This window comes from Myripristis murdjan, chromosome 17 (assembly GCF_902150065.1).
Source record: "Myripristis murdjan chromosome 17, fMyrMur1.1, whole genome shotgun sequence".
Lineage (NCBI taxonomy): Eukaryota > Metazoa > Chordata > Actinopteri > Holocentriformes > Holocentridae > Myripristis > Myripristis murdjan.
This window is the reverse complement of record NC_043996.1, coordinates 27711261-27732515: the sequence shown is the minus strand read 5'-3', so window position 1 is coordinate 27732515 and position 21255 is coordinate 27711261. Positions and strand designations below refer to the sequence as shown.

At 42.3% G+C, this 21255-nt stretch overlaps 2 protein-coding genes across 2 annotated transcripts; one reads left to right on the top strand and one right to left on the bottom strand.

The window, feature by feature from the left end:
• Positions 1-9342: 9342 nt before the first annotated feature.
• On the top strand, positions 9343-12203 carry LOC115375837 (frizzled-8-like). Its single transcript, XM_030075411.1, has one exon. The coding sequence runs from the start codon at positions 9631-9633 to the stop codon at positions 11374-11376; it is 1746 nt and encodes a 581-aa protein (XP_029931271.1). The 5' UTR covers positions 9343-9630; the 3' UTR covers positions 11377-12203.
• Positions 12204-19856: 7653 nt separating this feature from the next.
• Positions 19857-20990, bottom strand: LOC115375343 (gap junction delta-4 protein-like). The gene has a single exon (XM_030074760.1). The coding sequence runs from the start codon at positions 20988-20990 to the stop codon at positions 19857-19859; it is 1134 nt and encodes a 377-aa protein (XP_029930620.1).
• Between the last annotated feature and the right edge of the window lie 265 nt (positions 20991-21255).

Here is a 21255-nt window from a genome sequence, read left to right as displayed (position 1 = left end):
CATACAATACTATACTATACTATACATAATATATACAATACTATACAAAATATTGAATCGTGTCTGTGATGAGACAACAAAATTAGAGTTTCTGTCGATGTCCACTCAGTGTTTGAACAATGATCCAGAAGCACCAGTGGGTATGTGTGTGGCAGAATTTTTGTCACTGGTAAGTCGGATATCCAGCTGTCATTTATACCAAAGACAATCTTAGCGATGTTCCTGTAAGATAAATAATGTTTAGTGTCGTAAATTTGTGTTGAAATGTGAATAAAACTAATTTAACTCACAGCACCCAGCCAACTTGCCTCAAAATCATCTGCTAACAAAGCTTTCCACTGAACTTGAAATTGGGATAAATCAAATTTATGACATGGAAAATAGCAAAAGATGCTAGCAAAGTCACAAATCCAAGCAAATCTGAAAGCTCAGAGTTTACCAAAAATTTTAAGTCACCGTAAAAATAGTGGACAACGACGTCAATAATAAACAGACTTTTGAAAACACACTCAACTTTAATCTAGCATTCTATACAGTGTTCAGTATAAATGTAAGGATATTTATAGATAAATGTATTTTTTTAAACTGATGAACAGACTTAGCATTAGCAGCTAGCCTAGCTAACATTAGCTAGCCTCTCGTTAGCGAGTCATTTGCCGTCAGTGGACAGATCGACATCCGTCTGAAAGTTAAGGTCAGAAAAAAATGTTGGTAACACTCTACAGTAACACTCTACAATAAGAGTACAACAATTAACGTTAGTTAATGCCGTAATGCCGTAGTTAATGATTACTCTGGCATTTACTAATGTTAATAATATCTACAATAACCCTTAAATAACATATAAATTAATACCTTAGCATGAACAGCATTAGTGAATGATTCTTAGACACATTAGTTAACGGTTACTTAACTGTTACTTAATGTTTATTACCTTACTTACCTTAGTTACATAATGTTTTATTACGGCATTAACTAACGTTAATTGTTGTACTGTTATTGTAAAGTGTTACCAAAATGTTTTAGGGATACATCTCGCTCTCACAGGGTTTCTGTCGGATCACTTTGTTTAATTTGTCTCTGGGGTGAAGCTACAGACTTTGAGCGACAACAAATTTGAATGAACATTTATGTTTATCTGCAGAACGAGATGTTTCAGAGACGGTTTAAGAGATGAACTGGGAGTGGAGAGCACTGGTTTTACACAATACTGGGAGGAGACGGAGGAAATTTGACAACAAAGAGAGAAAAGAAATTAAAAACACCAAAATGGCTGTGTTAGAGTCAGTTAGAGGTACAAAAGCCTCACCAAGCACAGGTTAGTTTCAGGATTGTTGATAGTTTAGTGCAGGTTTAATGGAAAGCTCCATTATTAATGTCATTATTACTGTCAATAATGCCATTATTACTGTCGCCAGCAGCACACAGGCTGGCATCCGGCTCTGTTATGACCACAAACAGAGTTTTTCCTCCCTGCTGTGGTTTGTTTGCTGTAAGCCTGGGACTCACTGAAAAAAAAAAAAAGAAAAAGAAAATAGTGCACTTAAAACAGACTTCATCGTTTCAGATCTTTGGCTCAATGTGAGACCGACAGCGTTTCCTCTCCAGTGGGCACGGGACACCAAAATATCCCTTAAACATGCAAACATGCTCGCTCACTTAAAAGTATTGTGATCGCTGTTTTTCATTTTGTTTTTTCCCCTCCCGGTTGATGATTTTTGATGATGATATATGGCGCTCTGTCTCTGCACATTTTAAGTGCTCATGGCAGACCGGAACAGGCAAACCTGAATGGCAAAGATACTGGTTTAAATTTAAATATACCACATAAATGATACACTAACTGGCAAGTAACCTAACTAGTTAACCTTTGAGTTAAATTAGTTTGGCTAAAGTGTCCTCTTTTGCCTTTTCACTGGGCTTCAGTTCACATAACATAACCAGGAATTTTTGTTTTTTTTAATTAAGTTTTTCACATTATTTATAGAGGTTTCACTCAACTAAAGAGAAATGTTAACTTTGCAAGATCTACAGTAACTTACACGTTTACATTTTGTGTCCAGAGTGGCTTAGTAAGTGTGTGTGTGTCTGTGTGTGTTGTTTTAGGAGGGCGGATGTGTGGATGCCCCTGCCATGACGGTGCCCAGCGGTAGACTGATTGGACGGGTGGGTTGTGTGTCACTGTTTGCTCAGGTTAATGAACAGAAGGTGAGTAACTCACACACACACACACTCACACACACACAAACACAGAGTCCACTCATGCACCCTGTCAGGGAGTGTGTGTGTGTTTATGTGTGTGTGTGTTATGGGTGAGTGCCTTAAACCCCACATCCTACCTCAAGCTGATTAGTATTAAGTCTTTAAGCAAACACACTGAGCAGAGGAGGAAACTAACCTTAGGAGGGAAGGAAGGAAGGACTCTAGCATCCATCACTGACCGGTGTAATGATCCACACAAAGCACAAAGATGACCCTAACCTTCACATTTCCTGTCATGGCCAGAAAATTAAGAGTCCCATCACAAACCTTTTTATTGAACAGTGTTGAATTTCTCTTTTGGTTTTTTCCCAGATGCGGTCAGAAAACTCAGAGGTTCATTCCAAAATGACATGCCCACAGCTGGAGGAAAAAAAAAAAGTTAAACTGGCTGCTGACATGAAATCAAAGTTTATTATTGAATAATATTAAATTTATAAGCAAGGCCGTGCCCTTGTCTACAGAATAGCAACATGTTCAAGATGCAGTCAGACTGAGCAGCGATCCTCTGCGTTTTTAAGTACTTCTTTCCCTAAAATGGACAAACTGTGAAGCGTTTTGTGCTATAATAAGAAATCGACCATCTGGAAACAGAGCTATCTATTCACATAGATGATTAATAGAGCCTAATTACAAGATTTTTGCTCTTTCTGAAGGATAGCAGGTAACGCGAGTCCTTGGCTGACCAAATGACGCTCTAACAGACTGGATCATTTATGTTTTGGCAATACTGGATGATTTTTTTTTTCTGCCAAATGGAGTATATAGCTCTTTTAAAAATGTGCTCTTCATAAATTAATTTATACACTGATTATTTATCTGGCCGCTGAGAACTCAACGACAGCAGCGTTCCCTCTGAGATCAAGGGTGGCGTCTCGACGACGGCGTCCAAACTTAAGAAAAGTAAACATCTTCAGAAGTCAGGGGGGCCCTCGACATCTTATCTTGAAGTCATACATCAGATCTAATTACACACGGGCCTCTTCTCAAATACACATATGAAGTTTCAAATCAAATAAATGGGTCTGGAGACCACGGCGACACTTTATGTATTCATTTTATTTATTTATTTTTTTTTTCATTTGCCAACTTCAGAAAAGATATTTTGGTGGAGATGCTGGTTTCGTTAAAAATGGGTCAGGTTGGTTGTTCGTGTCCTGAGGTGAATACAAAATGGAAATGGGAAAGCATTGTTTTATTGTATGAAGAGAAATTTACTGTATTACAACCGATGCCATTCATTCTGTTTGTGTAATCTGTGCCGGTTGTTGGTGGCGATGTTAACAAAAAGTTCATATTTTCACATTTTTTGACATAACTTCTTCTGTTTAAGTTATTGCCACTGGGATAAAGGATCTCTTTTCCCATTGGCATCACATTAAGTTGCAGACCGAGCGATTATAAAACGTTTAATTTTACGCATAAACAAGCGAAGGAAAAGTTAGTGAGAAAATGGAGGAAAAAAACAGTGACAAACTGCAAAAAATCTCCGTGTTAACAATTCATTTGGTCTCATATTTGGTGTTTAAAATCTTGTTTTTGCCGTTTCACTTGTTGCATGATTTTTTTTTTCCGGGAGCACGTATAAATAAGTTGAAACGGGGCAGAATGAGGCAAATGGAGATGTTTTGTGCAGAGCAGTCTGAAAAGCAGCCAGTTTAGCAGAAGCACAGACAGTTTCACATTCATCTTCCATATTCCTGACAGCAGCCTCCAACTCACTAGCAGTGTCCAGTTCCTCAAGTTTCAAATCTTTCTGCGTGCTTATTCATGCAGAGGAGATCACAAAGTCTTATCCATACCCGTCCAAGAGTCGGGAACAGTGAGCAGAAATAACTCTTGGGAACTCTATCCTCAATGTTTCTGCGTATTATAAATCCATACATGGCAAAGAGGCTTTCTCAAGCTTTTTTTTTAGGGGTCACACAAGCCACAACACATAGACGATACATAGACTGACTTAGTAAATTAACAAATAAGCATGATCAGGCTGTTTCCCAAAGCAGCTAGGTTAATTAAAGTGCAAAAAATGGTCTTGAAAAGTGATTAAATAAGATTTCAGGTCTTATTTTTGTTAAACAGGTGGAGAAAATGTCGCCCGTTTTCAGTGTGGATTCACTTGATGGGAGTTATTTCAGTGCTTTTTCCAGAACATAATATCATTATCATTGAAGTAATTTCTTCTGTAAAGCCCATCTCCCTCCTCAAGAGCTCTAGACCCCTATATAAGTACAGCTAGTTGCCAGAAATCAGTTGTGCACTGCTCTGATTGGCTGGCTGTAGATGCTCCACCCCAAATATAGGATGATTGGACAACTCCAGTAGGCCAATCATCTTTACAGCCCCCTACATCACAGCCCCACTTTGTTTGATGGGTTTTTCTAAATACATCATAGGTAAAACAAGCGTTAGTATCCTATAATGTCAAACCAATTGAATGTTATCCTTCTTTTTTGCAGCTAATGCACGACATCACAAATTAAAACGGACACACTTATGCATAGCAAAGCATGCTGGCCTTCCTAAAGGTGCAAACAGGGGAGAACAGGTGCTTGTTCATCCTCCAAGGTTAATTTTTACAATTTTAAGCTTTCATTTACTATCAACAAGGAAGATCTGTATTTGTAAAAACCCATAAAAACCATTAGATTAGACTGTTTTCTTGTAATTTTCTTCTCCTAATATGTGACAGTATCTTGAAATAACACCAATCCATGATCTGAACCCACTGGCCTGTATTTTTCTCACTTATTTAAAAGTAAGATTTGAGTACTTGTTAAGATGGATGTTTTATTTGCACTGTATCACCACAACGTCAACAATTTCAGTCCATTATAATGTATGAACTGCAGCGTATGGGAGAACCACAAGGCTCAAACTTCCCATGAGGAGCATACAAGCAAAAACATTTCAGAGTTTCACAGCACGCCTCAGTAACTCCATGAGAAGTCTGCGCCCCCCCCCCCCCCCTCCTCCCTTCGCTCTCTCCTTTCTCTGGCGTCATGAACTTTGAGAGCCCTGGGAGAATGAACACCGGGGGGAGGAGGAGAGGTGGAGGGAGGAAGGGGGCAAGGAGGGAGATAGAGGAGAGGTGGGGCGGGCAGCCCCGAGAATGCCGAAATTGACTTCTAAACAGATGCAGTAATTCCATTTCCACCCTTTTAAATTTGGTATGCAGGGGGCCAGCGCGTAACCTTAAACCCGCTATCGCCGTTGCACACAGAAGGCGGGAGGCGTAGTCGACAGTTGGTGGCTGGGGCCGGCGAGTCTATCAGCCTTGTTAATCAATACGGGCTCCACTCCGATAGGCGGCGATTGGTGTAACCGATGCTGATTCTCGACGGTCTGCCATTCTGCTGGGCGGTCGGTCCCGGCGGGGGGGGGTGGGGGGAGCTCGAGGAGCAGGAGACACCTGTTCCCTCTGACTTTCACCTGCAGTTCACAGCTCGGCTGGAGACGGCTGGCTCAGCGTGAGGCTGGGTCATTTTGGACCAGACCCAAAAAAGCCCCTGCACGTATATTTGGGAATATCTGAGGAGCCTCGTTCCACCGTGAGAAAAATGTACGGCACCTGTTGTGACAAAATGATTGCTGGTATGGAAGTAGGACTCGCCGTTGTATATTGTTCAAGTTATCAACTATCTAGAGCCCTTAAAGCAGAGCTGCACGACATTTGTATGTAAAGCACACCCGTCTGATCAGCCTAAATCATAATCACATCTCTCCAATTTGAAACGCAGTAAATTGACCCAGATTAAGTTCTGCATGCTGCATTCAGTGGCATTGTGGTCCTCGTCAACCTGTAAAGCCAGAAACATGTCACGTGACCAAACTCATATTTACCAGGTGTTTTAGTTCGGGGGGTATTCATATTTTTGCTGGGACAGATGACATTGTCCACTGAAAGCCATAAAAAACCACTGCGTTCACATGCATTTAAACAATCAGGTTATTCACCACGTACAGGCGGTCATCTGATTTCTCAAATGCCATGGAAACAAGAAAGCTGCATTTTTTTAATCAGGTCAAGGTCTTAAGAGAAAGCCGTTTAATGCAGCTGCATTTCTGCCGGATTAACCCGATTATTGGATGATGCACACCTTTACTTTAACATGTGAGCAAGTGCAGGAAAAGAGAGCAGATAAAAAATGACCCAATAAACACAACAAACAAGTATAAATTACCAAATTAAATTCAGAAATATCCGACTTTACGAGTCGACGCAGAGCACCCAAATGCACCATTAAGCATCACCCACAGGAAGCAGAGGACTCAAGAACGTTTCCTCTCTCGATATTTTTGTTTCCTTTCATTTTATGCATCAAATAGTGTGCCAGGTGGATATACATGAACATGACTGACTTTACTCATGTCACATTTTCAGGACATATAGGTACTGAAGTTCAATTTGTTTATAGCGTCGCCATTTAGAGCTGCCAATGTGCAAAGCTGTGCCCAACGTTTGACGTGTTTCTCCAAAATGGGCTTCATATAAACTTTAAGAATGAAGCCTTTAATTTTGCCCACTGGGGAAAAAAAATGAAATCCTGTGAAAGGATCTTCTGGAAAATTAGGTTGGCTCAATAAAGGTTCATCGAACTGCTCACCTACTGCTAGCGTCGATTGGCAAGGGTAAGGGATTCTTGATTGGTGAAGGATTCTTGCCCAGAACTTGTCAGGTTGCTGGTTCAATCCCTGACACAGAGAGAGAGAGCCTTTCACTGCCAAAATGCTCCAAAGGATACATGTTTATGTTTATCAGCCCACTCAGAGCAGAGTTATTGGAAAGTTGGTAAAAATCAGGTAATGATGTGATGAAATTCAAGTGTTTGAGCATTTTGTTTGCATTCTCTATGGGACCATGTGCAGCCTTGCAAAACAAAAACTGCGCCAGAGAAGAGGAGTCAAATGCAATTCTGCTATTTGTACCCAAACATTTTGAATGATACTGGCCGAAATTTGTCTCGTCTCTTGCAATGTGTTTTGAGAAGGTGTGATTTGATATCACACCTTGGAGGAACAGTGTTTGCAAACAGCTTTTCTGGTTTGTTTAGTCCTGGTTTCCTGCTAGATGAGCGCCGGCTGCCAAATTGGAGAATACAATGAGCGCCAGAAAGTTCAGACAATCGCAGGAAAGTATCTGCAAGTCGATTTGGGGAAACTTCATTATGATTGCCAGCTTGCCCAACGCTATTTGAATGGACTTACCGCCGGTCGGCACCACCCAAATCTAAGCTAAAGTAAGCACCAATTTGCAAATAGAGGTCAGACTAGATTCTGATTTGCTCAGATAAACCTGCAGAGTGGATCCAAGGAGGAAACACCGCCCGTTTGCTAAACTGTCTGTGCTCCATTTGAGGTTGTCCAAGCCAATAAGAAGTGTGAATTACTTTAATTAGTGCTATCACAGTGCTCTATCTGTCCGTGTTAGCTTATTTTCTTGGGGGAAGGCTGAGTGCCGGGGCTGTTTGCACACGCTGTCGTGTTTGTTCGGCCCAGCGGTGCGTTGCAGTAATCGCCATCCCAGCATGAGGCTTCAGCAGGCGCTAAGTGAAACATTGGCACCCGCGTTAAGACAAACACCCTCCCCCTTCAGGCCAAGATGACCCCCCACTGTGGGCTAACAAGACCACATTAACCCCCTCCCCTTACCACACACACACACACACACACACTGTATCTCTCACAAGCACACACATTCTTTCCCTCTCTTTCTCTGTTTCTTTCTCCCACACATACACTTACCAAGGCAGACATGCATTCCCTCTCTCTCTCTCTCCTTGTCTCTCACCCAAACACACACACACACACATACTCACAGACTCTCTCTCTGTCTGTCACACTCGCCTCTGTTAGATAAAGTAGAAAGATATACACATATTCTTTTTCTCAAAAATGCACACTGGCTGCTCTCAAATGCCAACACACACACACATAAACACACAAAACTCCCCACCATAACCCCCAAAAAGGTTCTTATTACAGTAACCACTAGTTGTGAGGACATATGCAGACACACTCACCTTTTTTTTTCTGTGAATTTGGAACACAGACATCTATCAAACCTAGTTAATAAAATATAAATAAACTCAATGCTGGTATTAGTTCATCCTCCCCAGTAAACACACTTCCTCGACTACCAAGTTAATTACATTTACATACAGTTGAGGCACTTAGCTGATGTTCTTATGCAAATGACTTGCTCTGGGTTAGCAGGGTTTTTTTTTTTTTTTTTTTTTTGCTCAAGGGCATTTAGGTATTGGTGGATACTTTAGCTGTTGCAGTAACCCACAATGCTGGATTTTAGAGTGGCCACTTGGATTCATTAGAGTAATAATATTTTGCATCCATTCCATGCTTAGATAGGCTATTCAAATGTCACTTATACTATATTTTAGTGCCAAAAACGCCAGTCTGGAGGGGGAAATCATGCTTTTATGTTTTGTTGTCTGTTTGAAGTTGATGGTGTATTTTGCAGTACATGTAATAAAAGACATGGATAGAAGAGAAGGTGGAGAGAGGGACATAACCTGGACAAACTGAGTATAAGCAGTGATGGAGTTTTAAATAAAAATGCAGGTAAAATCCTTGAGACAATGATCATCCTAAGACAGACAGGCATGAATATGAATAATAATCAAACATAGATTCAGGAAAGCATTAATGAATGTTTCCCCCTATCTCCTGACTATGATGCATCACATTAATATATGGCACATCGATAACCCAAAATGCCTAGTTCAGTAAACTGGCTTTATTTGGGTTTACCTTAATTATTTTCCTTATCGTGTTTGTTAAGGGCAGTGTGTGTGTGTGTGTGTGTGTGTGTGTGTGTGTGTGTGTGTGTGTGTGTGTGAGGGGGTAGTGGAACCGAGACAAAGTGATTATAACCCTTCCTCCAGGGTGAACATTTTAAACAAACACCTATAGAAGAAACACTTGATTGACTTATTCTGGCTTCCCTCCTCTCCCCGCCCATGTCGGGGAGTGACTTCACGCCTCCTGTATAAAACCCAACGCACCCAGCAGTACCGGAGCATGCAGAGGGAGCCGCGGCGCTGCACCGACACAAAGACAGAGAGAGAGAGAGGCAGAGAGAGAGAGAAAGGCTGAGTGAGATGCGAGCATGTCTGCAAACTGTTCACTGTAGATCGAAGGTGGACTGACAGTAAACCAGACGTAGAGGAAAAAAAGCGCTTGTTTTGGATATTTTGTCACAAAAATCAGTCTCCCTCAACAGCACAGTGTCTGCGCACTAGGATGAGTCCAGCAGCATCCCTGGATTAACCGGACTGCAGCCTGCAGCCGACTTGCACAGCGCAAGTTCGCTGTCACTTTGACGAGGAACGAAATAGCGCACAGCAATCGACGATGGAGAAGAGTATCCCGGGATGGTGCGTGCTGCTGGCCCTCGTCCTGCACGGATCGGGCTGCACGGCGGCCAAGGAGCTCCAGTGTCAGGAGATCTCGGTGCCTCTGTGCAGAGGCATCGGCTACAACTACACGTACATGCCCAATCAGTTCAACCACGACACGCAGGACGAGGCCGGCCTGGAGGTGCACCAGTTCTGGCCGCTGGTGGAGATAAAGTGCTCGCCGGACTTGCGCTTCTTTCTCTGCAGCATGTACACTCCGATCTGCCTGGAGGACTACAAGAAGCCCCTGCCGCCGTGCAGGAGCGTGTGTGAGCGGGCCAAGGCAGGCTGCGCCCCGCTCATGAGACAGTACGGCTTCCCGTGGCCCGACCGGATGAGGTGCGACCTGCTGCCGGAGCAGGGCAACCAGGATACGCTGTGCATGGACGACAACCGTAGCCAGACGACCACCGCGTCGCCGGTAGTAGCAAAGCCCACCAACCGGCCACTGAAGCCATACAACCCCCGGAAGAAGAGCGGATACGGCCGCGGCATCCCCGGCAAGCACAAACCTGCAGCGTCCCCATGCGAGCCGGGATGCCATTGTCGTGCGCCCATGGTGCCGGTGACCAGCGACGGACACCCGCTGCACAACCGGATCAAAACGGGACAGATCCTGAACTGCGCCATGCCGTGCCACAACCCGTACTTTTCCCAAGAGGAGCGGACTTTCACCGCCTTCTGGATCGGCCTGTGGTCCGTCTTGTGTTTCATCTCCACTTTCGCGACTGTGGCGACTTTTCTTATCGACATGGAGAGGTTTAAGTACCCAGAGCGCCCTATCATCTTCCTCTCCGCCTGTTACATGTTCGTGTCAGTCGGATACATAGTCAGACTGATTGCCGGACACGAGGAAGTGGCGTGCAGCCGGGATCGTGGCATTGAGCACATCCACTATGAAACCACGGGCCCCGCGCTCTGCACCATCGTCTTCCTGCTCATTTACTTCTTCGGAATGGCCAGCTCGATCTGGTGGGTGATACTGTCTCTTACTTGGTTTCTCGCCGCAGGGATGAAGTGGGGGAACGAGGCCATAGCAAGTTACGCGCAGTACTTTCATCTGGCAGCCTGGCTCATCCCCAGCATGAAATCCATCGCGGTTTTGGCCCTAAGTTCTGTGGACGGGGACTCCGTGGCTGGGATATGCTACGTGGGCAACCAGAATCTGGATAACCTCCGGGGGTTTGTTTTGGCACCGCTGGTTATCTATTTGTTCATCGGCACAATGTTTCTCCTGGCTGGGTTTGTGTCCCTGTTCAGGATCAGGAGTGTTATAAAGCAAGGGGGGACGAAGACGGACAAACTAGAGAGGCTGATGATCCGGATAGGAGTTTTTACAGTTTTATACACCGTCCCAGCCACGGTTATAGTTGCTTGTTACTTCTACGAGCAGCATAACAGACAGACGTGGGAAATTACGCACAACTGTACGTGCATGTCGGACCAGGACAGGCAGAGGCCGGACTATGCTGTTTTCATGCTGAAATATTTCATGTGCCTCCTGGTGGGCATCACCTCCGGGGCCTGGATCTGGTCCGGGAAAACCCTGGACTCCTGGAGGACTTTTTGCACCCGGTGCTGCTGGGGCAGCAAAGCCTCTGCAGGCTCCATGTACAGTGACGTGAGCACGGGACTGACCTGGCGGTCCGGGACGGCCAGCTCCGTCTCTTGCCCTAAACAGATGCCACTGTCCCGTGTTTAAGCACGGGGCTGTCACTTCACTTAACGCCGAGATATGGCATCCAATGGTCCCCGAATGTCATTTGCCACAAAACAACTTCCAAAACAGCTCTTACCACAGAGACAAAGTGGCGCAGTGACTGGTTACTGACGAAATGTTCTTAATATTTGGTTAATTTGGTCAATTCTGAGAAGTAAGTCACCAAACCATCAGTTTAGAGGGAATGTTATTCCTGAACTATCCCTGATGTGAATCATTTGGATGTGTGGTCATTTTGTTGTGATCTTTACTCTTCATGTACTTAAAAAAAAAAAAAGAAAAAAGAAAAAAGTATAAGATCAATTTGAACTCAATTAGGCTTAATGCCCATACCTCACCTTATCCAAATGACGTCCACGGTTTGAATGGGAGTAATGGGGAGGGGGGGTTACTAATTGTGCTGGGATTGTCCGTCAGCGTGTTGTAATTAGCACATTAATGAGCGCCTAATGGTTTCTCTTAAATAATGAGACTGTCAGCAGCAGAACAATGTACTTGTCACAAAGAATGCGGAGTCTTATCTGGGCTTAATTAAATGCGTACAGATCCCCCTTGTCGATAGGTTACATGGTATAGCTGAGGCTGTTCTTGTAAAACTGTAAAGAACCGTTTTGTCTTAAACACAAGATTCACAATGAGACTGCTCTGCCTCACATGAGGCCATCACTGGCCTCTCCTCTTTTTTTTTCTACAAGATGGATTTACAAGTACATTAATCAATGCCTTAAAACTGTCTCATACGGGTTCATTAGTGCGTAAGTGTATTTATATAATTATTGGTGTACATACATTGTAAATTTGTACATGGAATTTTACGAGATTGTAAATATGTATAATTTCCACTTTGATAGAAGATCTTTATTTTCAGAATAAAACAGCTTTTATTGAATTTTATCCGTGCGTCCTGGTCATTCTCGCCAAAACTTTGCCATTTCCTCTTCAGAAATTGTAAAATGTTTTTGGTGCTGTTGCAATATATTCTTCACTAATAATTAGAAATTGAACAGATGACTGTGGGTGGACAGTTTGACCGACGTGGATGAGAGCGCGGGTGTTTCAACAACTTTATTACAGTGCGTAATGGATTAGTTTCACAGAAAATCTCAGATGGCACTTGTAGAGTTCTTTATGTTTACTTGGAGCTCTTACTTGCCTTTGGGGCCACATAAGATAAGCTCTGCTAAACCTCTCCAGTGTTGCAGAGCCAGATTCACAAGCTGTGAGGCCCGGGGAATAACATTGACATGGCAATGGAGGCACAACAGGTGGTCTCCTCGGTTTAAGCCCCCTGTGCGCTTTAGTTTTGTCATTAACTCTTATTTTGGCTTCCACTTAATCCCCTGACGCTGCTGAAACATTTCACCTTTAAATTGTAAAAATGTCCATCTTAACAATTGAATTGCACTGATATCTTTAGTTTTTCTTGAAACAAGTAAAATATTTGCCAATAGAGTGAAGCAATTCCTTGGGTTTCTAATCCAAATAAGCTTTTTCTTCTTTAGTGTTACGTTCAGAATAAAGCAAAACACACCATAATGGCATTTGAATCAAGAAAGCGTAAGTTGATGCCTGCTGGAAACAAGTGAAATCATGAAGCCATCTCACTACAGTGGCAGATTTCCTTTCTTCTACGTTAAAAATGGAGTCAATACAAGAATAAATTACATGGTAAGATGGGTTGTTTTTTTGGGACGCAGCCATTCTTGCTTATATGTGACATTTAGGCTACCGCATACTACTGACATTCAAAGGGAAAAGTTCAGGTTTCTCTGGTGGGGTAATTGGATGGATGCCCCTACCCTCGCCTCTGTTTTTTTTTTTTTTTAGTAGAGATGCCCGAGGCCCATAATTAAGACGTCAGTGAGGAGGGAAAGACAGTAGGCCGACACCCTCCCTGTCGTGCGTAAAGGTAATTACCCCAGTGCAGTGTGTGTGGTGTGTTTATGTGTGAGAGAAGGGCTCTTGAGCAGCTGCTACGGAGCGCAAAGATACAGCCTGAAAACATGTGGAGGCTGTAACATCACCGTCACCACATGGTGGTCAACCCGAATTTGGAGAGGTTAACGGACCGTGCGTAATCGCAGTAGCAATGCGTAACTCCAAGCAATTATTTTGGAAAGAGGCTTGTATTTTCAGCTCTTGGTGGTTCCCAAACAGAAAAAAAGTGTTTTCGTGTTTTCAAACGTTTGAACTGCCTTTCTGTGTCTTAGTCATCCATACAGTTTAGGTATCGAGGTAAATATACTGCCTATAAAGACCCTGATTTTGCCTCTTTGAACTTTGGAGTGCACTGTGAACTCCACTGAGGATAGAGCTGAGGAGAGACGCCACAATTTGTATTATACTGCCACCTTGTGGTCACACCGTCCTTGACTATACAGTACCACAGAGCAGCAATATAGCATAAAACATAAAGAAATAAATGAGTAATTCATTGCGCACACCGCAAAAATACCCATCCTAAGAGGCTGTTTAACGTATTATTTACTCTGACAATCCTAAAATTAAAATAAATAAATAAATAAAATAAATGTGTCACTGGTTCACCAGTCGATTTTTTATTTTATAGTCAAAGTGTTTCTTGATATCTTGAGTTATCATTTTAATCTCCCTTGTTTTAAGATACTGACACTTAGAGGATTTTTTCATTTGTTAGAAGAAAAGTGTGTTTCTGATACTGAATGTGACTCTAAATTATTCATTAAGACAGACATCTCTTTGCAGCGCAGATTCCTAGTTTGTATGACAGAATATGATCCCTTGATGTAAACAAATCAGTTATTTCCTCCAGTGGCCCCATTGTGACAGATCATATGACCAATTACCCTGCAATAATTACATTCATCAAGTTAAGAGACAGATGGTGGAGTTTGCTCAATCGAATGTGGACAAATTGGCCTGCCACCGCTTATTAACCGGGAGACATTTTCCCTTTGGCCCACAGCAAAAATCAACAGAGGAAATGGGTTGAGAGGTCATGCCTGATCCATCTCCTGATGACATAAACAGGAAGTTGACTTGCCACTACAGGAAGAGCTCATCATGGAGGTATCCTATGGGCCAAGTCCAGAGAAAGCCAGCTCGCCTTCACTGCCTCAAATTAGGATGTTTATGAATGGCGTCTTTGTCTAATGATTTAATTGGTTGTCTGTCTGGGATTGGTTTTGAGCAAATCATGTTAAGATGTCTGAGCAGCTCCCACGGGCTGTTAAAGGTCACATAGCCATGGTGTAATTGTAAAATTGTAGCATGTATACATAGCCGGGTGGGATGTGTTTTGATTTCAATAACAGCTTGTGTCATGTTAGAGGAGATTTACTGTGCTCTCTGAAACAAACATTTCTTTAAGGGATGTCTGATGCAGCCTGTGATGGACTGTCCAGTGTGTTCAGCTGCCATCTGCCCAGTGCATGATGGGACAGGATGGAGCCGCTGGTTGCACAAAAAAGCAGAAAGAAGGTAAAGAAAACCAGTATATGAATTAATGACAATATTGAAAACATTACATTAATGGGTGGATGTAGATAGATAGATAGATAGATACTTTATTCATCCCGAAGGAAATTCACAGTTTCCAGCAGTATCCACAGAGTACAAGATTAAGTAAATCAAAAATAAAGAATAAGTAAATCAAAAATAAAGAATAAAGAATAAAGATGACCCTCGAGATCTAAAGATCTAAGTACCAATGTGCAAAAAAACAATGTGCAAAAAACCAATAAAACCAGTGTGCATCAATGTTTTGGTTACAGGAAGTTTCCTTCCATCACCACCCTACTTTTGTTCTTATACTGAAAATAAGAAGCACCAAAAAAGATGCATGAGGTAAATGTAGATGTCAAAAATCTGCCAAGGGTAATTTGATTTGATAAATTTGATTCCCAGTGCCTGGATCATCCTGATGTAGTGATCTGTTTTCTAGAACAACTTGTAAAACCTGCAATTAAATGTTACATTTTTGATTTTAGGAGATTTTTTGCATCTTATTCATTAGTATGGGTTCTATTGGAGAGTTTGAGTTTTACTCGATGGAATGAGGCACCATGGATAAAAGTTAAATGCATGTTTTAAAAATCTCCAAAGCACTTTTGACATTGCTGTCATTTCACGGATGAGATCCTGCTATATCCAACCTTAAACATGGTGCTTCCTCATTCTGGTTGTTTCTCTGGGCGTCAAATTGCTTTCTCTACTTTCTGCTTTACATATGAAAAGTCAGATCTTTCCGATTGTAAGCCTCTGAGCTCCCCATGTCTACCGTGTCGTTACAAATGAGACAGTCCTTTATCTCATGTGCATGTCAGTAAAGTCATGCAGGGTGAGGGGTGGAGAGGTGAGAGGTGAGGATCATGTTTGTCATTTCTCTCATGCTCTGCAGGAATGGAAAGAGTAGCCTGCAAAAATAGCTATACAAATAGAAGTACTACTACATAGCTGAAGCTCATGTCAAATTAAAATTACTGGTGTAAAAAAAAATGCGCCTCATGTGTTTCACTTCCTCACTGCTCCTCATGGCTCCATAATTGGCCAATTTACAGCGAGCCGGTTTCTGATGCAATGCTTATGTGGAGCTGACAAAATCTGTGCTCTGAAATTGATGTGATTTAAAATGTAATGAAGCAAGATACATCCGTCCAAATATAGTTAAATAAAATGACTGAGGTTAAAAGACTTTGCAAGTACATAGAAAGCTGTAAGAGTTTGAGAAAAAAGGAGAGTGGAAAAGAGAGAATGAGGCTCAGCTGAACAAAAAAGGGTTATTGTGAAAATCTGTGAAACATCATAGACACTAATTTGAAAGACTTTATTTGGACATGGCATGATTTACTACCTGAACTTAACTTGAACCTCTCAGAAGGTGCAGCCACTAATTTTCCTTCAAAAAATAAAAAACCCAAGCAGCAATACGGTTTCCTTATTCTGTTTTATTGATAGCGTTACAGTGTGCGGTGTTTGTTGAAGTATATGCAGGACTCGCAGAGCTCCTGTTACCCACACTCCTGCCTTCCTTGATGAAATGTCCACCGGTTCGATAGACAACACCTCAAAGCAAACACAAGCCCTGTAAACCAGGCAGCCCCCCCTCTTTCTCTCTTTACACACACACAAAAAAAAAAAACAACCTTCTGGCTTCGTCTGTCTCTTTTTTTTCCACCCTACGATCCCTCTACCATTAACATCAAAGACAGCCAGAATGGATTTTGTTTTTCAAGCCCCAGTCATCGGGGACAACAAACCCACAACCCCCACAACCTCTTCTACCACAGCCTCGGAGGTGAAGAGGATGCCGGGTAATCAATATTTTTGATGCCTCTGACATGTTCTCTGATGTGCTGTTGTGCTCAATGTTGAGTTTTCCCTCTAACTTCTCAATCTCCTCCGTCTGTCACCCTTGAGATCGGGCTGTGTTATTGCACCTAGGCCCGCTGTGAGTTGATGCGTTAACTTCAATGGAGGAGCGGATCAATAGGGAGCACAGCCGACCCCCAGTATTATCCCTCAATCTGACGTCTGAGCACGAGGATATAACACTGATTACACACATGGAAAACGAGGTAGCCACCCGTTGTACCAAGTGGCGTTATTGGCAACGCATCAAATACATGATGACACTTTTAAGGGACAGAAGGTAATTTTAGTTTGTGGTTGGAAAATTGATGGGCTCTTCTATATTTGAGATTAAATTGAATGATAGATGCCAAGTAATGTTTTTCATCTTTCAAAAAATGACTCGTCTCATGTCAAATGCATGTAAAGGGATATTTGTCATCCATTCTGGGTGGCTTGTAGATAATGAGCAATTGAAGAATTATTTATTTATTTGTTTGTTTACTATATATTGTTATATCAGTTATTTTAAGAGTTGCGGTCAAATGGTGGATTTTGGAAGAAAACGTCAAAACAGACTATTATTATTTAATATCTTAGGAACAACGAGCTGCTTTATTAATGAGCAAAATTACTGTAGGTTGTTGTGATTTGTGGTATTTGGTGTATCTACTGCAGTAGCTCATATTCACCACTAGAGGTCGGTAAAAGCAGCATTATTCTCAGGCTCTCTGATGAAAACAGGAATGGATAGCCAAAGAGAGGCTTTTACATGTTGACATTTGAAGAGTTTCGTTCCAAAACTGTTTTCAACCAGGGAACTTAATTTTTCTCCAACCAAAAAACATGAGCAACATCTGTAACGTGATTTCATGTTATGCCGTCTTCTTTCAGTCCCGAAAGATTAACTGAAATCTGTCAGAACAACCATAAAAGTCATATTTATAGGTTACACCCATGCTTTAAAGATAGTACAACACAGCAGGGCCTGCATCATGGCAGTCTCATTCCTTCCCCAAGTGTTTGTGTGTGTGTGTGTGTGTGTGTGTGTGTGTGCGTGTGTGTGTGTGTGACCAGACACGGTGGCGGGGATTTGACCAAGGACAAATAGCTAACAAATTCCTTCGTTTTGTTTATTTGTGTATGTGTGAACCAAGCGGAGCAAATACAATACACACACACTGTAACACCTCAGGGACACTGTTGTGTGTGCATCTATAAATGCATGTGTGCATGTAACCTTGGTGAATGGCAGTGTGGATCATGAAGGCATGTGTGTGTGTGTGCATGTGGGAGTTCTTGTGTGCATGTGTGGGTTCAACAGGTTTGTTTGTCTATGATGTCGACCTGTTCACCTCCAGCTCCACTTTACAATCCCTTTCCTCAGATCACCTGCCACCGCCGGTGACTCTGGCAGTGTTTCTGCACCTTGTAGCTGCTCCAAATGCCGCAGCAGAAGAAGAATGAGGTGGGTATGAGGCATCTGTTAGGGTCACGGCTACACTTGCGGTTGCAGGAATTCTTTCCCTTTTTTCTGTTTTTGTAATTCTTAAGAATTAAAAATGACAGAGGTATAAATGACAATATAAACTTGATTCTCCTGTGATTAGGAGCAAGTTAAGAGCTGCTTATGATAAGATAATTTAATAAGTCTGAGTTTTGTTGTCCCGTTATTGACTAAACAAAGTTTGGGAGTTTCCACCAAGACAAGAATAAAATGCACAAGGGAAACTACAGAATTTATAAATTTTGTGGCAGGAAAATGGTCAGATTTTAATCCTGGCACAAAATATAAATTATTGAGAGCTTCAGTATGTCAATCAGTGTCTTTATTGGTCCTCCCAGCAAACTCCCAAGTGAAACCATAGACATGCCCAATTTACATACACATTTTCAATATATGATTTCATGAACCTTTAATAAATTTCAAAGATAAAAAATAAAGTTCCTTACTCATTCATTCACAAAATAAATTCATGACTAAACATCCGATCACACTGTGGTATAGATCACCTTGTGTTTCTTATAGATCCCATGGTAAAGGTCTGACATGCCAGCATATTAAGTTGATGTTGCTGAGTGACATTGGTGAGGAGATTGAAGGTCTTACATCATCCGAGCAGACTTGGGTTAAGTCGGGTCATGGCTGGGTCACGGGGAGGTCAGAGGTCAGGTCAGTGTGTCAGCTGAACTCGGTAATCCAGACAACAGCTGAGTGCCTAAACTGCTGCTTCATCGAGGTCAGCCTGCGTTTTTTTCAGTGAGTCATTTTCTCGTAACAACACAGAAACAGCTCAGGTTATGGGTTAAGCAAACACACTTTGGACTATAAAGATGTAAAGCGAAACACACCAGTAACAGCATGTGGATGATGAATTGCATTGCACTATGCAAAAAAAATGTTCTTTCAAGTAAGTACTTCATAGATAAGTTGAAATAATTCATTGCTAAACGCAGCCCTTCTTGTAATAACATTCGTAGCTTGCTTCACTTAGTAAGCATGCATCAAGAAAAGCTGCATAACAGTGCACTCACATTTCATGCATTTTTGGAATATACACACATATATGTAAAAAGTGTTGAATGGGTTCATGAATCCCTAGTACATGGTATGTACTCAGCACATAAAAATGACCAAAATTGGACTTATGTGGTTATCAAGAATCAACAGTGAAATCCAAAAGGCAGTAAAAGAATTATGTGAATGGACCTATTTTATGGTCTGTCTGTTGCTTCACTGTGTGACCTTGAATTGTTCAGGCAGTTATGGTTTTCTGAAGACAGTTGTATTTTAAAATCAAGTAGCATATTTTCTTGTCTGGGTCAGAAACTCACCACTTCAAAGCTTCCCACACAGGCTGAAATTTTTCATCGCCATTTGCGTGCTGAGTGACTTTCATGTCCCATGAACACGTGAAATTTGAAACCCATGTATACTTACAAAAATACAAAGGCTTCAGTGAACATGTACAGTAAGCACTGCTTTCACAAGTCCTATCAAAAAGTCCTTTATGGCACAAATAAAACTATATGCACTCATGCTTTAAAAGTTTGGATCAAACAACATTTCTCTTATAAGGTGTATTGATCAGCTGTATATAATAACACTGATCAATCACCACCTCTCTTGCCCATTACACCCAAGCCCTTTTGTCCTGAGCTTCACTGTTCTCAGACTGCTGCCCTGAGCTTGTTGCCACTGAGGTGCACTGGCTCAACTTTTTACCACCTATGGGTGTGGGCACCCTAGGGCTTAATGGTGGTCCTCTATCTGGGCGAGGGGATAATGGCGGTTTGTTGAGATGGCTGTGGAGGACAAACTGAGGTGGCATCGGAGAGCCCATGGGAGTCGGCGAGCGTGGCACCTCCATCTTGGCATCTTTGGATTCGGGGATCCTCTCATCACCGGAGATGTCGGCTTTAACAGTGGACTCACAATTCAGCTTTGCATGGACAAGTGCACTATTTGTCACATTGCTAGAGATATTTTTCTCATCTTTGACGTCACTCTTCAGGCTCCCACTGGTGGCGGCTCTCTTGGTCAAAAGAGCATCAATGTCTTCAGCCCCACTTGTGCTTGTGAACACGCTGCTCTGCTCTCCTTTACTCATTTCCTCCACCAGCATCGCCCTCTTTCTCCTCCATCTCATCATCGCATTCATGGAGCTCACCAGGTCAAATAAACTGAGTAGAACAGACAAGGAGGCAAGACCCAGCATGAAGTTAAGCATCAGGGTTTTCTCAGTTGGCCTGGAGATATAGCATTCAACACCGGATGTGCACGGAGCTTCATAACACAGGAAACTCTTTGGTAGAGAGAAACCAAAGAGGAAGAACTGTCCCGCGCCAAATGCAGTTTCTAGCAGAATCCGCAGAATCACAATCAGGATGTAGGTGCAGTGGAAGCGTGGTGTGGCCCAACCACTCTGAGGGGCTTGAAGTGGAGCTTTGCTGATGGAAGTTTCTCTCGAGGAGTTTGAGATCTCACGCATAAAAGGAGAACTTCCCCGACTTCTGTCACAGAAGTAGGCTCCGAAATTGCGAGCTGACAACACTTTATGCATAATGTAAGTTGCAAACATCAAGTGAGGAAGACAGAGAAGAATAAAGTGGAAGAGCCACAAGCGGAGGACGGAGACAGGAGCAAACACATCAAAACATACGTTGGAGCACCCTGGCTGGATGGTGTTGCAGACAAATCTCTCCTGTTCGTCACTGAAGAGGGTGAAGCCGGCCAGCAGGAGGACCAGAGGACGTAAAACCAGCATCAACATCCACCAGGTTTTGCCTGTTTTGTAAGAAAGAGGACCAAGTAATATTTAATGACTGTTTTCAGCATTAGATAAAGCTGAAAATTGGGAAACTGCTTTGTTGCAGCAGCAAATGGTCAAATAAAGCAAATAAAAATATGATATAATTAAAGATATGCACCTAGTGTCATGAGAAAATTTACAATTACAACCCCAAAAGCTTTAATTTTTACTTTATATAAATATCAAAGTTTATTCAACACATAACTAATGAGAAAATGCT

Coding starts and splice junctions, on each gene's coding strand:
- LOC115375837 (XM_030075411.1), top strand. CDS start 9,631: ATGGAGAAGAGTATCCCGGGATGGTGCGTGCTGCTGGCCCTCGTCCTG.
- LOC115375343 (XM_030074760.1), bottom strand. CDS start 20,990: ATGCTGGTTTTACGTCCTCTGGTCCTCCTGCTGGCCGGCTTCACCCTC.